The sequence below is a fragment of the Anoplopoma fimbria genome, chromosome 23 (assembly GCF_027596085.1).
Source record: "Anoplopoma fimbria isolate UVic2021 breed Golden Eagle Sablefish chromosome 23, Afim_UVic_2022, whole genome shotgun sequence".
NCBI lineage: Eukaryota > Metazoa > Chordata > Actinopteri > Perciformes > Anoplopomatidae > Anoplopoma > Anoplopoma fimbria.
In genome coordinates, this window is record NC_072471.1 from 10,995,436 (window position 1) to 11,014,915 (window position 19,480).

General features: G+C 42.6%; 1 protein-coding gene across 1 annotated transcript in view; it reads right to left on the reverse strand.

Annotated features, from left to right (window-relative positions):
• The window catches only part of znf800b (zinc finger protein 800b), a 29,978-nt gene extending 11,752 nt beyond the window's left edge, over positions 1-18,226 (reverse strand). Inside the window, exons 1-3 of the mRNA XM_054624653.1 lie at positions 18,166-18,226; positions 5,619-5,733; positions 2,812-3,115 (exon numbers count right to left, since the gene is read on the reverse strand). Of these exons, the coding sequence (XP_054480628.1) occupies positions 2,812-3,115; positions 5,619-5,678 (364 nt within the window). The 5' untranslated portion in view covers positions 5,679-5,733; positions 18,166-18,226. The remainder of the gene's footprint in view (positions 1-2,811; positions 3,116-5,618; positions 5,734-18,165) is intronic.
• Positions 18,227-19,480: the final 1,254 nt, after the last annotated feature.

Below are 19,480 nucleotides of genomic sequence, written 5' to 3' on the forward strand. Positions count from 1 at the left end.
GGAGGTCATCACGTTACTGGTTCCTCGTAAATTCGGTAGATCCAGGAATTTTGAAATGTCACACTCTAGCACTCCCTGCAACCCATACTAGTCCATAACAGGTTTTAAAATAAAATATAACGTAGCATCACACAGGTTATGTGCAATACATACAATCTAGAACAGAGATGTATTTCGAAATCAGTGTTGTTTTTGTGCTAAACAGGGCTGGTTAGCTTGTCCCCTTCCAAAACTGTCAGAATCAATTATTTTTTGCTTTTATAAAAACACCACAAAATGCCAAAACACAGAAAAGAATTTATCAAATACACTTCAGGGTGTTTTTATTACTTATTGATTTGAGTGGACGGCAGAACAGTTTCGAAAAAAATATTTAATTGTGATTACTTTGGCTGATGCAATTGCGAAATGATCATTTTTTTACAGAACTATTAAACATTAAAATGGTTATTGTGTGATTTCTGGGGGACCAAAACAAAGAGGCCGGGACATCTTTAAAGCACGACAATATAGAATAAAAAGAATTTAGAACCTTAACAAATACTACGCCTCTTGTGATTTAAAAATTGCAGTAGGCCATATTCAGATACATTTTAATTAATGTTTAAGCCCTATTTAAGTGTCAACATTTGAATTTTTCCTTTCTGTAAAATGGCCATGTGAGATGGATTGCAGGGAGGTAAAGTGCCCTCATTATACCGGTTTTCATGCATCTTCTTTATTTCACTAACTTAACTTTTACATCAATACTATGTTAACTTTTTAATGGCGATGGAAATACAAACAAAAGAAGTTAACAGCCACAACAGCAGACAAATTTCACCCACAAACACCACCACGGACCCTGTAATCACCTCAAATAGTTACGTCTAATTTCTAACAATATATTGATGTCAAAGAAGGTAACGGGGAGAACACAATTTCTGCTGCAACAAAAAGAGCATTTTGTAACCGTGATGTGGGGGACAGAGCTCAGAGTAAAACACATTCATTGCTTCCTGCTGAGACAAATGTCCACGCTTTGTTTGCTTTTGAAGCAGGCACTTCTATTACAGCCTGCAAACTAAAATTTATGTTCAACCAAGATGCACTTTTGTCACGGGACAACATTGCGCTTTGATAAAGGAGCTGCATTTAAAATCCTGAATACTAATATAGCAGCAAACAGCCATTTGTTCTGTAAAGATAGAGTGGAATATGCCTACTTGAGCAGAGAATGAAGTCAATCTCCCTCTGTGTGTGTGTGTTTTTACCCCCGAGCTTCTCCTTGCTTTTTGGGCCGACAGCGCATTCTTTTTAATGCATTTGAGTGCATGTTAGCGTACGGCTGCTGCTCTTCACTGCTCTCATACGTCAGTTACAGCTGAAAACGGGGTCTCTAGTGACAGCGTCGTCACAGAAGCGTAACACCCAACCTCCGTAAACACTGTTAGCTCTGTCAGCCCTTTCGTTAGCACTGTTAGCTATGAGCCGCTTGCTCTCCCCATTGACATCTTGAATTAATGCAAAACATATATATTTCATGATTTTATACACTTTATACTCTTGATCTTTTTTTCAGAAGTTACTTCTGGTCAGATAAAGACTAGAAGCGGAGAGCCCTACACTTTATATAAGCTTGAATGCACACACAAACAAGAACACTAACCCATACTACAGGGTAAAGAGTGTTTGTCTATGTATAGGTAGGTCTGTGTTTAGACTAAAGCTAAAAAAGACCAGCAGACGGACTGACACACCCACTAAGAGGCAGACAGAAAGAGAGCTGGAAATGTGAATGACAACTGTGTGAGTGGCTTTGACAGAGAGATAGATTATGTCTGAATGTGAGGGAATGTGTTTTCTCCATCCCCATCCCCCCACACCTCTCCTAGGCAAGCTGCTATAATCCAAGCGGGGCAGGTCAGCGATCCCGCCGACCTCCCCACCCCCCCTCTGCAAGAGGGTCAAAGATCAACCAATCAGATACATCAGCTTCCTTTTACTATGAGTGGCGCCTTCCCTTAGCGGCACTGTTAGAAAATGAACTCACAGTAGCCGGATTAACATCTGAATCTACGAAAGCTACGGCGAAAGAAAAGCAGAGAGGACTATGGGTAGCAGGGCCAAAAGAAAGGAAGGAAAGGAACAAACAAACATGTCAGCTTTCAGGAGACAACATTACATCATCATAATTTCAGCTTTAATAGCCATGTTGTCGATTTTATAATCCAATATCAATGGGATCGCTTGGCTTCGGGGTCATGAAACACAATAGCTGTCAGCTGAGGGAATAAATCAAACTGGGCAGTGCAGAGAGACAAGACCAACCTGAGAGAGACAGATAAGTGTGGCCTAATTTCGAGCCAGCAACATTTCGGATAGCAATGTATCCACTCATTCAAGCAACAATTTATAGGAATCTTTTTGATAATCTGACTTTATATATTCTCATGCCTCTCAGGATGTGCCTATTTTTATGTAATTTGCCCCAAACCCTAAAAAAAAAAAAAAAAAAAAAGAGGTGAGATTTCCCAATTTATGGCTGATACAGGATTGATTTTCCACAACTTCACTGTTCCAAATACAACAGTTTGACATGTTAGGCCAGCCAGCAGAGCTCGCTGAATGCAGTGTCTCTTTTAGTTTCCCTTACTCCACACACACACACACACACACACACACACCATTTGTTCTCATGTGGAGCACACAGCCAGTCGTGCTCTGATGCTCTGGCAGTGAAGCCACACTAGAGGCCGACATACCGTTGTAGCCGGTAGGTGGATGAATCAAAGCAGCAGGAAGTGCAGTGGGAAGGAAGATTTCACCCACCTGTGTTATGACCGTGGCTGATCTGATCAGTCTGGCAGGTCTGGTCCCTGGTCCTAGTGTGACCGCCCCTCTGCGACTCAGGCATTAGAGGGGGAATGGGCTTCCAGAGAGGCTTGGCCTGGAGCTGGGCCGCAGTGTCCCCCTTCTCCTGGCCTTCCATCGGCGTCTCATTCAGGTCAAAGTTCTCTGAAGCAGAGGTCTGGAGCTGGGCTTGATCAGAGGACTGGTCTCCTCCTCGGGGCTCCTCCCGTGCTGGATGCTGGGTGCCTGACTGGAGCCGGCCTTCCTCCATCTGAGCAGCAGTCTGTGGGACCAAAACCAGACATGAAAATGTGAGCTACAGAAAGAGCAGGGTACAGGATCAACAAATAAAAAGGATAAAAAGCACTAAAATGATATGTAAAGGCACTATTTGTATGATTCTAATATCATTATAGTGTCTTTTATAAAATAAGGGGCCGTTCACATGTTGCATCTAAAAACTTGTTGAAAATGCCAAATAGTTTGTTTCCGTTTTTTCCATCCTAGGTGCTTGAGACGTGCTCCCGTCACACCTACCGTTACTAAGCAACCAAAACCTGGCGATGGAAATGATTATGAAGCTGTGCTAACATAGCAATAAGCCTCACTGACAAAAAACATAAGATACATGGACACAAAGCACTGGGAATCCCTCACAGTAGCTTTACTGCTCGATTTGTCAAATTGTCTGAGCTTTCAACCAGATGTTGTGACGTCCTGTGACGGAAAGGGTAAAGCAGGTAAAATAGTCCGTGGGACAGATCACAAAAGCTCCAGGTAGTCTTGCACTAAAATTAATTCCTTGATATTTACCAAAGAAAGAAAAGAAAGGCGCTTTGGAAAGTTTGCGTGCTTGTTTACTTTTAAGCGCACCTTCAGCAGCTCTAGGAAATGGTGGATTCTGTGTGTTATTTTCAAATCAATTAATCTCAGAGTCCCTGGGTCCAATCTGTAGTCGGTGAGGGTCCCAGTGAAGGATTTCTTTATACTGCCACTAGAAGGCACCAAAGTCAGAAATGTTCAAACTCAATACATAGGGGAGTTAAGAAAGAGAGGCACTAACAATCTAGTTCAAATGACTAAAACATAAAACCCACTGGCACACACACACACACACACACACACACACACACACACACAATCTCATAAATGAAAATTGATCATGAATAAATAAATAAATACTGGCATAAATCCAAGAGAGGAAAGAGTGCCCATCATAGATAGAATTAATCTCCACCCTTTGCAAAAAAAAATAAAAAAATCCATATTGTTGGGCAGAACAAGGTGTCACAGCAGATGAGGGACTGTGTGTGTGTGTGTGTGTGTGTGTGTGTGTGTGTGTGTGTGTGTGTGTGTGTGTGTGTGTGTGGTTCTCATGTCTCCCGTGCACCCAGAGATGTTGTTGGGGGGGACATTAACCTTGTCGCACAAAGCCACCCTTCAGCAGATAAGTGACTCCACGCGAACCTGTCCGTGTGCGCACATACATCTGTCTTTGTGTGTGTAGCTGTGTCTCTTGACCAGACCTCCTCTCTCTCTAACTCCCCAATCTTTCCTCCTTTCCCACCCACCAATTTATCCTCATTTTCTCTCTGTGACTGTCGCTCTCGCTTCCTCGTGTTCCCGCCGCCCTTGAAGAGGGATAAATGACTCCGGCGTTCAGGCACATTACAGCACATCACCACGGGACACAAACACAGAGTGCACACCACGGCGTAATCAAATGACCATTAAATAGCTTAACGGTATGTTACGCATGCTCAGCGAACCCACCGGCGCAGTACAACACACACAGACCGTTACACACTTTTAACCGGTGGAGCATGCTTTTTAGGAAAGTTTGAAAAAGTGAAACTTGTCGCATTAAATCTAAAATGTCTATTTAACTTTGACAAGAAAAACAAATCTTCAACATCTTGACTGTCAGGTGCACAAAAAAAACAAAAAAAACATCAGGGAGTGGCACCATTCTGTTAGCATATGAATTTGACAGTTAATGAATCAACTGTTCATGCCTCATCTTATTATGTATTGAGCAGTGGTGAGCATGAAGCACGGCGAGGGAACTGATTGAGTAGGTGGACTAGCCACTCATTTCCACTTACTGCTCAATAGAGCTACGAGGTGGAACGAAGAATACAGCGGTGAAACCTGGATTAAACCCAGTGGATTATCATAACTAGCATTGACTATTCACATAAAAGGGTCTCTGAGGTGCTTCCTAGAGTGTAAATGATGTCAACGTATCTCAACACAGTGGCTTTCATTGCATTGCCTGGTGTTTGAGCCCAAACTCTATGTCCTTACTGGAGGGAGAGGCTGTGGCATAAAGAGAGCATGCTGTCATTTCCCTAAGCACAACAAAAAGTGTTAGACATAAATAAATAAAGAAACAAAAGTATTTGCATACAGGGCTGACGTTTCTAGGCCACGGGACATGGACGGGGAGAGGACGGACAGTTAAGTTCTGGACTAAAACAAGTTTAAGTGTAAAGCAAATTATTTCATTTTCTTTGAAAGAGTACAGTGTCAAGTAAACTAGGACTGAGACATTCAGGGGCGTTTTTAATAATGTGACATGTGTAAAGTGGGATATCATGTATACTGTAATTAGAGCTTATCTCCGCTGACACGCAGAAAGGAACATTTTGACAATTACGTTGACAGTAGCTGGAGGTTGAGTTGGGCACGTGCATATAGGAAGTATGTTTTCACACAGTCAGACAGTTAAGGGAGTTGAAACCAGGCAATAACATCCAGGCATTGTTGTGTTTCCCCCCCAGTACCTCCAGTCTGCGGAGACAGTGAGCGTTCTTCCTCCTAGTTGACTTCTGGACCTTCACCATGTTGTCGAGAGTGGTCCGCTGCACCACGCGTTCACTGCCAGCACACTCCTGCAACCTGCAACAACACACCAACATCAGCCAAGGACAACTAATCTTTGTGAAATACAGCTTTCACTTGATGTAGGTCTAAAATATAAAATGCTTGGTAATTTCTCAACCTGAGCTTAGTTTAGCAAAATACATAAAAAAGATAAGACATTGCAGAGGTTCTCTCATATATCACATTTTGCTCTGTACACTTATGTACAGATTTACACCAAATGGCTAGCTGTTACCTGCAACAACAAAACGTTTGCTAAGAGCTGTCTTTGTGTACAAATGTATTTGTAGCTGTAGTACAACTACACACAGTGTACCTGTTGCATTACTTTAAGGACAAGAAGATAAAGCAACAGTTATGTACAGCTTTATTGGAGCCCCATATGTTGTAAAGATTATAAAAGCAATGAAAATGCTAAAAGACAAGTCTTCATTTTCTTAATTAGTGAAAAGTAACTCAGCACATTTACAGTTCATTTTAAGGTACTTGTACTTCACTTGAGTATTTCCATTTTATGCTTCTTCATACTTCTACCTCACTACATTTCACAAAGAAATATTGTGCTTGCAACAATTAAAAAAAGAGCTATAATTACTTATAAATGATGATCCATTGTTAGAAATGTAACAACCACAAAGTATATGAATGGTTAAAAATAAGCCCACCTTGACCAACAACAACATTAAAGTACAGCTTACATATTAATACACATATAAGATAATAGCATAATACTGACAGTAGCCACTCTGTATTAGGAGTACTTTAACATTATTGATGCACGACTTTTACTTGTAATGTAGTATTCTATGGCATTGTTACTCTGATTGTAAATGATTGAAATACTTCTTCCACTACTGCTTGACACTAACTGTGGTAGAACCTGAACTAAACAGATTTCCAAAAAATAACTTTCAAGCCATTCAAAAATGAGCAGCATGTAATTATGTGTTCTTGTGTATTAACAATGCAGAAAAAAATACAGTGTTTACTGTGGGTATGTTTTCGTTTGCTATTTTGAGACTATTATATTGTAACATCCACAGATGCACCAACCAGATTATTTTCAATTCAAACTATTTAACAATTCAATGAAGTGGAAAACTAGATTTAGAACACAATTTCACTTATTTTGACAAACTCTACAACCACAACACCTTTCTGTGCGGATACTTCTTGTGAAAGCATGTAAAATGCATGAGAAAAAACTCTGTAACATAACGGCTTTATGAGGTTACTAGCTGCTTAAAGACCACTAAGCGCAAACTAGATCTAAATATAAAAAAAATCAGAATTGAGTACTTCAAAAAGGTCACAGCAATGGTTTCCCAGAATGCTAATTCGGCTGCTTGTTATGTTGCTGGCAGGGCAATTAAACCCATGTTACCCCCATCCTTTATTCTGTTTGAGGCACACTAGTGAGTACTCCGGCCTTACAAACAAACACTTATCCTAATGGTATTTGTGTTTTTCCCCAGTGGGACCTTACAATGCTAGGAACACTATTCCTGCACAGTGGATCTGCATTAAAAAAACAATATATGAACAAGTACTGTTGTAGCCAACATGCAAAAATATACGTACATGTATATACACTAGGCCCTTCTACTGGGGATAGTTGAGAACCTGCTTCTCAATTATATGCTTGGATTTGGGGTTATGGTATATATCGGCCTTATTTATGGTTTATTGCTCAGGAATATAACTTACTTCTGGCATACAAGAGAACCAATGTCAGTATGGATATGTCCTCAGTAGCATCTACTGAGCAAAACATTCAAAAACAGTGTTCATATGAAAAGCAGTCTATGAGCCACCTTAATAATATTACGTAGCACTATTGATAACCCTGACCCTGGACTTTTATTTCATTAAACTGGATTTATAGGACAACATCAATACTGAAACCATGTTTAATGCTGCCCTCTAGTGGCTGTCTACGTTAAAACAGCTCGGTCCAGCTCAGCCTCATGCACCTGACACTCCCCGAGTTAAGTATAACATGATTGAGTTGCACGATGTCATGCTGAGCAGCCTCACTGTTTTTCATATTCGTTACCCCTTTGTCATAGCTGCACAAGGCCATCGTTATCCGTCAACAAGATTCAGAAACCTACCCATAACTGAAAGAGATGCATTTTTTTGAGCTGCAAGTGAGATTTGGTTTCATGCAGTTTGTGCATGGCGTACCACAGGTGTCCCAGACTTATGGAAATCTGGAATAAGCAAAGAAGCGAGACAACAACAAACAACAAACAACAAAGCAGAATATGGGGAAGGGAAAGCAACGCTCATTGATTAAAATAAGATAAACATCTGAGGTTAGTTAACTCTGCGATTTTAAGGTAAACTGTCGTATGGTAGGGAATAGATAAGACTCCAAGCTGGAAAAGAAGCAGTGTGCCTTACAACTATGGGGAAACTTAGATTTCAAAATAATATGGAAATCTGACAGAAATGTAAACATGGGTTGGGAAGCGGAACTGGAGAGATTGCACCTGAAGTGAAGTTACACCGACAGTGAAAACAAAGTGTGGCGGGAACGTCACATGCTTCAATGATGGAGCCAATGTCTTCTGCACAGGCACGCCTCCACCTGGGTGGATTTGTAGTTCCACTTGATCTCCAGCAGAGGGAGACAAAGCTTGAACTCAAAATCTTTTCCTAAAAGTTTTGTCGGCTGCTGATGACTCCAAAGACAAGACGCAGAGAACACGAGGGCGACAGAGGGGTTGCCCCAACGCATGTCTCAATACAAAAGGATGTCATATAGCTGTACTGTTTTAATAAGTCGTGCACATATATGGGGTTGTGCCTGGTAATTAAAGTAACAGAAGCAAAGTGGAGCAGGTCAGATAATTATATTTGAAAAAAAAAAAAATCAACCAAACAACTTCAACAATCAAATAATCTGCCGGAACAATGCCAACACAAAGCCCCTGTGTGCATTAAAAGACAAAAGGTCAGCTAGCTGTGGGAGCACTGGGAAATGAAATACTTGTGCAAGGTAACAGCTGTGTAAATCATGTTATCACATTGGCATGGCGCCGAACACAGAGAGCATCATTGTGATTAGGAGGAGTTTATGCAGAGAATTAAAACAACTCAAAATGTGAAGTTTTGGTGCAAGTTTTAGACCTCGGTAACAAGTCAATTGTCACATGAAACAATCTGCTTTAAGGATCAATGAAGAACTGTGCAATAAAATGACAGCAGCGGCGACTTGCAATGACGGAGACAAAGACCAATGGAGCTGATTGTCACATGAAGGAGAGCAGACAGTGGAACGTAAACACACGTGGGTAATGAACGCATACTATATTCAGGAGACTATATTCTACACAGGGTCTGACACCACAAACCACAGTTGCATCAAACTGTGTGTGTAGGGTGAAGACACAGGAGAGATGCTACAGGTGGGAGACAGATTTGTGGACTTTATCCTCGAACCATTCCAGATCTCAGGTCTGCCTTGTAGGGGGTTTAACTAAAATGATGACACAATTAATTTAGGAGGAACCATTAAGATAAAATAATTTAAATTCGAGCAAAATTAAGAGCAGGGATATTAATGCATTATGCACCTTCCCAGGTTCTATTTTTATCAGGGAGGGAGATTAACACTGGCCATTAACTATAATGGGAAATTAGGACTTTGACCGGAAAGTCTGTCTACCCTACCGAAAAAATGAAGTCAGGAAAGAACCTCATTTAAACGTTGTATTCCTTTAGCTAACAAAAATAATGTCAATTTCAAATTCAAGTGGACTCATCCCTCTATTACCCCTACTACTCTCAAAGCAATCATCTATGAGGGGTTTGCATGCTCTCCTCATGTTGGTAGGACTTTCCCTCCACTGTGTAAAGACATCGAGCTCTTCGTTGGTCTTAGCTGTGAGTGTGAGCTTGAGTGAAATCGATGCTCTTGTGTGATAGTCGTTTATGCCCTGTGGCCCCTGATGACCTGTTGAGGGTGTTTATCAGCGTTTCCCACTAATGTGTGCTGATATAGAATCTAGCACCCTGTCACACCAATGAGCAGGTACTAAAAAAAAAAACATATCGATCCGAAATGTCATCAAACAGATTTGTTGGAAATGAAAACCTTTGTGCATTAACAAGCGTCTCAGTGACTTTTGCAGGATTCAATGGGCCTCATGCAAGAAAATGGTTGACTTCTTATCCTAAACCTCTCCCACTTTTTCTGTGAGTTTTTTCTCATGCGAGCGTTCCTGGTCGTATTCACCAAACTGTCGTGCACAAACTTGTCGTTGCTCGTTTCGGTCTGATGAATGTCACCTGTTCATGAGAAAGTGTGATCTCGTGAGATTTCATCATCATCATCATCATCATCATCATCATCATAATCAAAAACCTTACCGAACTTTCCCACCGGGAGGTTAAAGTCCTGCTGTCAGAAAACAGCAGACGAAAACATTACAAAATTTAGCAGTGTCAGTCGTCATATTAGGACACCGCTTTGTTGTTAAGAATATTTAGTTTATTGTGAAACACAAAAAAAAAAGTACAGCTGCCAACATGTTTTCGGAGCACTGCTATAAAAGGTCATGTGACAATCACAGAGTGACTACACAAGAGAATATTATAGCCTACAGCAGGTGATTTACACTGTCGGATGCAACAGAGTATGACACAGGATAGCGACCTGTATAAAGAGCCTGAGGCAGCTTTTGGAGTGGATTTTACTAGTGCAATATATATAAAGCTCAACCTACTACGCAGCAGGGGGGAGTAGTGTCCGGTTTGAGGACCTCTGAATTGCGTCTCTCCTCTATTCAGATGATCTGGTTTTGTCCGCTTCACCAGACTGTGACCTCCAGTAAGCGCTGAGCTGGTTTGCAGCAGCAGAGTGTGACGGTCGGGATGAGAGGCAGCACCTCCGAGTCTGAGGCCATGGTCCTTTGCCGGAGAAAAATGGATTGCTCCATCTAGGTTGGTACTGAGTTACCGCTCCATGCGAGGGAGTTCATGTACTCGGGGGTCTTGTTCATGAGTAAAGGGTATAAATATCTTAAATAAATTTGAATTTCATATTAAAACTCACTAAATGTAATCAGATTGAGGCCTTTTCGAGACAAACAAGAGCTTTTCCCCCAGTAAAGAAAGGCTTCTGTACATGACTGCACCGTTTCATACCTTAAGAGAAAAATTCAGAGTATGCGGAAATCGTTGAATGCCACAGCTTCTCTTAAATCACTTGTAACCTGCTGTTTTAGAACACATCTGTTTGTACGAGTGTTTTTTTTTTTTGCATGAAGTCCAATGACTGCATGGAGAGATTAGAAATGACACAAGTCACAATCAACACCAGAAAAAGTTACTTTGCTGCCTTGGTTTACATCTACAGTGCCATTTAAAGTGTAATCAGCTGCTAGGTTGTCTTGGGATTGCGAGTCTTATTTGAGTGTGCGATGGCACCAAGAAGGTTGCAAATCCCAACCCAAGACAAACAAACAGTCTAATTGCTTTGTTGAGAAGTGTTTCATAAAAACCTGACAAGCAGCAGCCTGCCGGTGCTGACCGGGGCTTAAAAACCCCAGTGTGGAGCGCCGTGTGACAAACGCACACAACACTTTCTTCATGCACTTCCAGAGAGACTATATGTACTACAAAAGGTTTAGAAAAAAACACATTTAGCCACACAAATGCACCAATAATACACTCACACACCAACACGAGGGACTCTCCGGTTTCCGTAGCAACAGACAGACGTGGTTGTGAAGTAGTGACTCCTGTTCTGACTCAGATAATGAGATCGAAGGTTTTCCTGGGCTCAAACCGAGGATGGTTTTCATCCGTGGACCAACCCCTCAGTCTACACTCACTGCTTAGTACAGGATGCTACGGGAAATTCAAGATGTATTCTATTTCTATGCAAATATCAACTCATTCTACACTAAATGCCAAAACATGCCTACTAGTCAATTGAACATCAATCATATTCTGCTCCAAACTTATTATTTTTTTGTTGTTAAATACTTGGAAAGCAGTGTTTATTGATGTCCTGACCTTTGATTTGAAGAATCAACACATCCACACAACAACCGCAGCAAAAACAACATTGTTCTGGATATCCAATGATGTGCTTTTGGAAATGTGAGGAAGGACATAATTCCCTGTTCTACTGTAGGTGAAAGACCAACTTTATAGAGATCAATGAAAAAAGAACCTGATTTGAAAACGACCCTTCCTTCCTCCGCTCTATAGCACGTGATGGACAACTGTTGATGAGCAGGGCAACGCTGGACCAATAGCTAATACTACTTTAAAAAAAAAAAAAAAAAAAAAAAAGATGAATTATACGAGCCTGTATGAAATGAATGGTTGAGATGTGACTGAATGCCTGGGGCACTTTAAAAATAAAAAACATCAGACTGACAATCCTGAAAACTAGTTATTTAAGGCTCCAAAACGAGGCATTATATTCTCCTCAGCTACACACAATTATCACCCTGAACAGAATGACAGCTACCTGGTAACTGACCCGGCTTCATGACTCACTCCATCAGTAGCCAGTTAACTAAATCTATAAAATCTTTTATAGTCCGTACTCAAGTTGTTTTTCCACATACTAACCCTTCTGAGCAACAATACTACTTCCTTAGCTCAGTATTTCACAGATGCACCTGATGATATCTCCTCCAGTGTTACATACTTTAGAAGCAAATGTGTTTAAGTTCCATCTCCAGTGATAATCCATGGTAAATTCTGTTTATGCCAACCAGAAATCAATTTGCCAAAGCGCCTCACTTTTTGGGAACGTCTCTTATTTTAGGAGGCAAATCCCTGTTTGCCCTCTCAGAGGCAACAAATGAGCTAAATCCATGTCAGAACAGCACAACTTTTCTCTTCCTCGGAGCCTCAGCCTCTTTGGCGCCTACCCCGCAAAGAAACATTAGCATCATGTTTCATTGTGTGAGAGTGTGTATATATATATATATATATATATATATATATATATATATACACACACACACACACACACACACACTGTATGCGTATATGCATGTATGCTTTAAATGTCTGTGTGGATCTAGAGCCAACAGATGTGTGCCTGCAATCTCCACTGCCGTCTCAGTTATTTCCGATGTGTGGAGGTGGTCTGACAGGACTTCCTCCTAATTGAGGGACACACACCACACTCACTGACACGATGCCGACTACTGGCCGACGCACCAGGGATACCACCTGACCACGACGTAGGATGGGAACAATGACGCGGCCTACTGACAGAGTTCCCATGCGCTCACAGATGTGCTTTTTCTCTGAGCACCATATCACTGAATGGTAGAGTCCCTGTTCTGTGGCTCGGACCTTTTACCTTCTTACTTCTGGTTCTCCTAAAGTTGGAGATCTAGGAAACGAAGCTGTTGTACTCAGTCTCCTTTTAATTGTCGGCATATCAAGTTATACATGACAAAAATAACAATACACACACACACACACACACACACACACATATATATATATGCATTCAATAAAATAACACTGCAGCTTATCAGAGCCCAACTAAACATGAATCAGTTGAGCTGTTTCCAAATCAGGCATTTTAAAAACTAAACGACCACCACATGTTTTCCAGAGGTATCAACATCCAAATTTTACACCAAGACTTTACTCTCACCCACGTGAGTCTGACAAGTCCGGGCTTTTTGAAATTCACCGCATGCGTCAAATAGCACTTGAGAATGTTAGATAATGCTTAACTTAGCTGACTGACGTATTTGACAACTGTAAAAAAAGATATATGAGGCATAAATAAAATGCCACTGACTTGAGGAAATTGTCAGAGGCAGAAAACCCTATATTGACTTTTAAATATGATTGTCTGCTGGTGAATGTAACGTCCCATGTGACAACAATAATGGGCATGTGCTTATGAGCACAACAACAACAACAACAACAACATGTGATCTCATGTACAAACACGCACCAGGTGTGCATGACATTTCCGGTGCAGGAATATCACACCACTGTATTAGGAGAACTCCCACATATTAATCACTGTGGGTTGCACACACACACACACAAATTACACACATATGCATGCAGAGTTGTGTGCATGCATATGTGTGTAATTCGATTGAATTCGATTGTCTCCGATTAAAAACATATGCCGTTTTAAGGTCTGCAATAAGCTACATGAGCTTGTTTTTCTGTGATAACTTTCATCACCCTATCAAGCCAGAACACACTTGGTGGCAGGACAGCAGGTATCATAACACATCGATTTGGCACAATTTGCTATTGGATCTTCAAAATCAGATATGAAAGGAAACTTCTGCACAATTCATGAGGTCTTGATTCAAAAGCAGAGAAAAAGCATATCGGAGCAACGTAAAAGGGACGCAGCAGCCATGTGTGGAGAAGGAACACCGACACGGAGGTATATGGATGGGAGGCGCATAATGGACATTTTCAGGCCAGGTGTGAATGAGCAGCTTTAAAACCCAAACCTTCAAAGTCACATGTGAATGTATAATCTAGCACGATATATGGTGATGTCAGCATGAAAAGGCAGCATTTCCTGTGATGTACAAAGATTATATAAAAAGTGAGAATCTCTCACTGTATTAACTAACTGGTGAGTGAGCAATCAAAATATATGACCGCAGCTTCCTGACTGGCAGATAACAAGACTTACAGCCTGATTGGATAACTACTGTAGTTGACTTGCTTATTGACTGGCTGACACATATTTTCTGGTCTACTGACTGGGTTGATATCCTAATGTCTGTCTCTCTGTTTACCCCACTGACTGGTTGTACGAGCGACAGGATAATGGGTTTGTTGACAGACTTAACTTAGCACACTGGTTTGATAAGCTGACTCGGCGGCTGAACACAGCGCTACATCATTACACTGACTGAATCAGACAGTGGCATCATTGAACTGTTGCAGTCATCAGTCACTCTGGTACAAACCAACGACACCTGGGAAACTTTTATCAGTGAAGAGAGCGAGGCAGTCTTTGCCGCTGGAGGACAAGGACAGGCAAATCTCAGGTTACTGAAGCCCACAAGTCTCATGAGATGACAGGAGGCCAGCTGAGGTCAAAAGACGAACGGGGTGAACGCTTACAATATTGTAAATATGGAACGACATACACGTCAAATATTTAAAATAAAAACAGGCAAATTCCGGTTACTTCAGGCCAATCTGTCTTTCCATTGTACGTTCGTTCCCTTATAACCCACTTTGTTATCTACACTCATGTCCTAGTTACCCATTCATATTCCTCCTCAAGGTTAGACTGGCCATCTTTGTTGTGTCAGAAATGTGCCGTAGCGTTAAGTTGGTGATGAACCTAATGTGAACTGATGAATTAACTTTACACCACCATGTACAGTAGAGCTATCTCTACATCTGAATTTAGACTGAGCCGTGTCCTCTGTCAATATGCAATGCAAAATAAAGTTTCCAGTCAAACAACTATAGCCATAAATAAAAAGCCACATGCAGGTTCCAAATTGCACCAGTGAACCTAAACTTAAACCTTAGGTTATCATATATTTAAAAAAAAAAAATAGCAGGGCTGCCTCCTGGGCTGAATCTCTCGCTGAGAGAACATATTTCAGAGGTGCAGGTAGCAATCTCTATTCCTTGATTTGGTTTGAACTGCACCTGTAACATTAGTGGATACACTGCCTGACTGCACATGCAGCCTTCCATCTTCTGTAACCGCTTATCCAGTTAAGGGTCGGGGGTGCTGGAGCCGATCCCAGCTGTCAATGGCGAAGGCAGGGTCCACCCTGGACAGGTCGCCAGCCTATCACAGGGCATGCAGCCTTATTTTTTTTTAATCAAAGCACAGGAAGTGGAAACGATCATCTAAATTTCAAAAAACAAAGTGCATGGAAATATATAGCATAGCCACAAATAAAATGATTAGGCAGGATAGAATGACGTCTAACTCAATTCAATTGCACAAATAAATAAAAAAAAGCTATATATGTGCACTATTTGAGTATACTTTATTGCAATACTCGCACAATACCGCAGTCTAACATAATGAAAAATATTGTCATATGTCATATTCTCTGACATATGACAGCATGTATATGTAAACGCTTACCATTCGCTACTTTACATCACACCAAGAAGTGCGAGTGCGTTCCCAACCGACCGGGATGATCGATCAGATATAAATAACATCTTTCCTCCTCAACATGTTCCTATACATGCTCTCCTTGCTGGATGATTCTGCCCTTTTGTAGTTCGAGATTTCCAAGACTTTGTGCCTGGTGAGTAAGTTGGATGGAGCCATGCGCAGTGCCCAAAAAGCGCAACAGCAACACAGAAAACCTCCCTGGACACAAACGCCCTGCTCATCTCCATACTGTGGATGCAGCGTGTATCCAGGGTCCGAAAACACAAATACACATGTGCGCTGTTAGCGAAAGATGCACGGTCAGATCACGACCCGGTGGACAGGCGTTTACAGCCACATGCACCGAGCACCGTGAGGGAGAGACCTCCTCTCCGGCTGGCCTTGAACCAGTGCGTGTGTCCGCATCCACTTACGCATCCCGGGCAGCGCGAGGACGAGGACACGCGACCATCTCCGGTAAACCGCGCGATCTTCCGCGTTGATACGGAATCCCGGAGTCGGAGCACAACTGGAGAGTGGAGGCGCACGGGTCCGTGTCTATTGGTCCCCTTTCAGCTGGGGCAGCGTCACGCACACATATACACACACACGCACGCACACACGCACGCACAGTCTCCATTTGCAACTCCATCGCCCCCCATGGGCGTGCGAGGCCGCGGGCTGTGACGCAAATGGCACTGGGTGATTTGCGGATGACATCTCCTCCTAATTCCGCGTCGCCGCCTCGGGGACTGGTCCAAATCACGAGATATCACACACACACACACACACACACACACACACACACACACACACACGCACACGCACGTCCATCCGATGGCGGATGAGCGGCTCTCTCTACGGGGGATGCGGTTGCATAACTCAGGAAACTTAATAAAAAAAAAAAAAAATGTGCACGGAGCGAAGGATGTGTCGGTGTGGTGGTGTCCACGGCTGACGGGGTCGCCGTGTGTTTGGATGGGGGTGGTGATGGCCTGCGCCGTGACACCCAAGCACCGCGATCAGTCCCCGACTTTTGGCCACAGGAGGAACCGGGCAGAGCGTCCACACACCGGGACACACACACACACACACACACACACACACACACACACACACACACACACACACACACACACACACACACCGATGGCCTGTCTGTGTGGATGTGTGTGTGGCTAGGACGCATGCACGTAGCTGCCGGGGGGAGACAGGACAGCCGGTGTGGGACTTAGGACCGCATTCACAGGCCATAAAGGGCCCGCATGAATACTATTGTGCTCTTTTATCCAAGAGTCCCCAACTATTTACAAAAGGTTGGCCGACACACACACACACACACACACACACACACACACACACACACACAGAGAAATATCGCGGCGAAATGGTGGCGGCGGTTACAGCAGCTGCTCTGCGCAAAAGCGGGCACACACACAATCGTTGCGCAGCGCCGGACTTCCCCAGTTTTGTGCAAACTATGTGGTTCGTCCTCAGGACTTTCATTCGTCGGTGTCTCTCTCCCAGGCTGTGTGTCCTCGGCTGGCGAGCAGCGGAGCAGCGCGCAGGACAGTCGCCATTCTCATCATGGCACGATTTGCATCGCCCCCCATTATTCCCCCTGAAAACCTCCTTTCACACGGTTACATTGTCAGCCCTACGGCCACTATATTGAGCCACAATGGGACAGCTTGACTTGATCAAAGGGGGAAGCCAAGTACAAAATGCACCTTTCACGTAAAGGAGAGAGAGAGAGAGAGAGAGAGAGAGAGGCCCCCTCATAAGGATTGCAGCATGGCAGGGGAGTGCGGCGTAAAAATGAGCTAACCCGAATAAAACACACACAAAGACAAGGTGCAGTGCTCCCACAAAGACGTCCATCACCACCCCGGTCATAACACTAACCCACCCGTGGACATGTGAAGTGGCTTAGAGCCGGCTAGGATGGCCTTATTGTGAAGATAAAACGCTGCGTTTTGCGGCTCCGTGCCACCTTTTCCAAGAAGCAAGCTTGGCGCACAGGACCGGTGACCCTTTCCATCTTTGCGCGTCCTTCTACCGAGCGAAACCGTCAACTACCTCCTGTTTTGACGATGTACTGTTAAATATAACACGTTGCAGAAGGCGATGTCACCTTCCGGGGGGATAAAGGCTCACTGTGGAGGCTGCTACAAGTCTCTGAAAGTATCCCTCTCCCCTCCGCGGCCAGGCAGAAACAAGAGGGCGATGACGCCATTTTCTGCAAAAACAACCATGCTCGGGAAGCCAAAGCAGAAGGAGGTTTAACCCGCTCCGCAGCGCTCGAGTCCCGCAGAAACGGACTGAAAACAAGTCCTTACCTTTGCAAACGATGGACGGGTGGTGGGGTAGCGTGTTAGTCGAGGTCGAGGCTGCTTTCGGGGTCCGGAGATTGTTTATTTCGCCTCCCAGCGTCCCCGGTTCACTCTGAACAAGTTCGTCTGCGAGCCGCTGTCTTTGTGCACCCAGAGGAGCCTCTCAGCACTGAACCGGGCTCTGCGCAAAGGTGCACCCTCTACGTCCAATGCCAGCTCGAAATGTCGGTGCTTTACGCCGACATTTGGGGGGGAAAAGGGAAGGATTTGACACCTTGCAATTGAAGAAAAGTTGAATTATTTGCCCAGCTTTGAACCAAAAGCTGAGGTTGTAGCACTGATTTATCCCCCCCCCAAAAACGCGCAACCTTTGAGGACACACAGACCTCTCCACGAGTGTCCAAACGCAACATAACATTTTGGGTTTGGATACACACCCTCCCAAAACTTGATACGTTTTTTTTGGTGGTTTTTCATCTATTAAAGAAATACTCACAGTAACAATTGTATGACTTAAATAGAAGTGGCATCCAGAACTTTGTGCCCAAAAGTGAGTGGCATTTACACAATACAGAAAGATATAGGCCTACACATTTGTCCAGGGCATCACAAAAAAAAAAAAAAAGGATGGACACATTCAACAATGGACCTATTTGGTCATATACTCACTTGTTTAAGACTTCCTGTCCAATTGAAGCATGTGGACACACATGTTGATGGACTATCCCCTCATTAGGATGTGGACATAGAGACAGTCAACATTTTCAGCTAAATTATTCAATTATTATTATTATTATTATTATTATTATTATTATTCAATAAATGATTCCAGTGTGTTTGTCTCTACACCAACACAAATAACCACCGAGTCAATCAATAGTGGACAAAACACACTCATTTTGGCCAATTGTGAATACCATTAATACATATGCACTATTTCTTTTTAAGGTAGGCTTTTATATATATATATATATATATATATATATATATATATATATATATATATATATATATATATGGTTCACACTGTTATCAAACCCCTCTAAACATGCAACAACATGTTCAAATGATTTATAGTTAGCATAGCATTCAGCCAGGCTGCAACTTTATGCCTTTTCCCACTGATGCTAACGTTAGCTAGCATAAGTTCAAGAGCTACAAACATAACACAGCTATTAGGTGGCACTGCCTTTCAGCAACGTTTTTTTTTAAGATATAATAACTGTAATTAGTAGTTTCACAACAACAGTAATTGTGGATACAAAACTATTTACAAGGAAATGTAATTCCATGCTCAGACAGCAAAAAAATAAATAAAAGC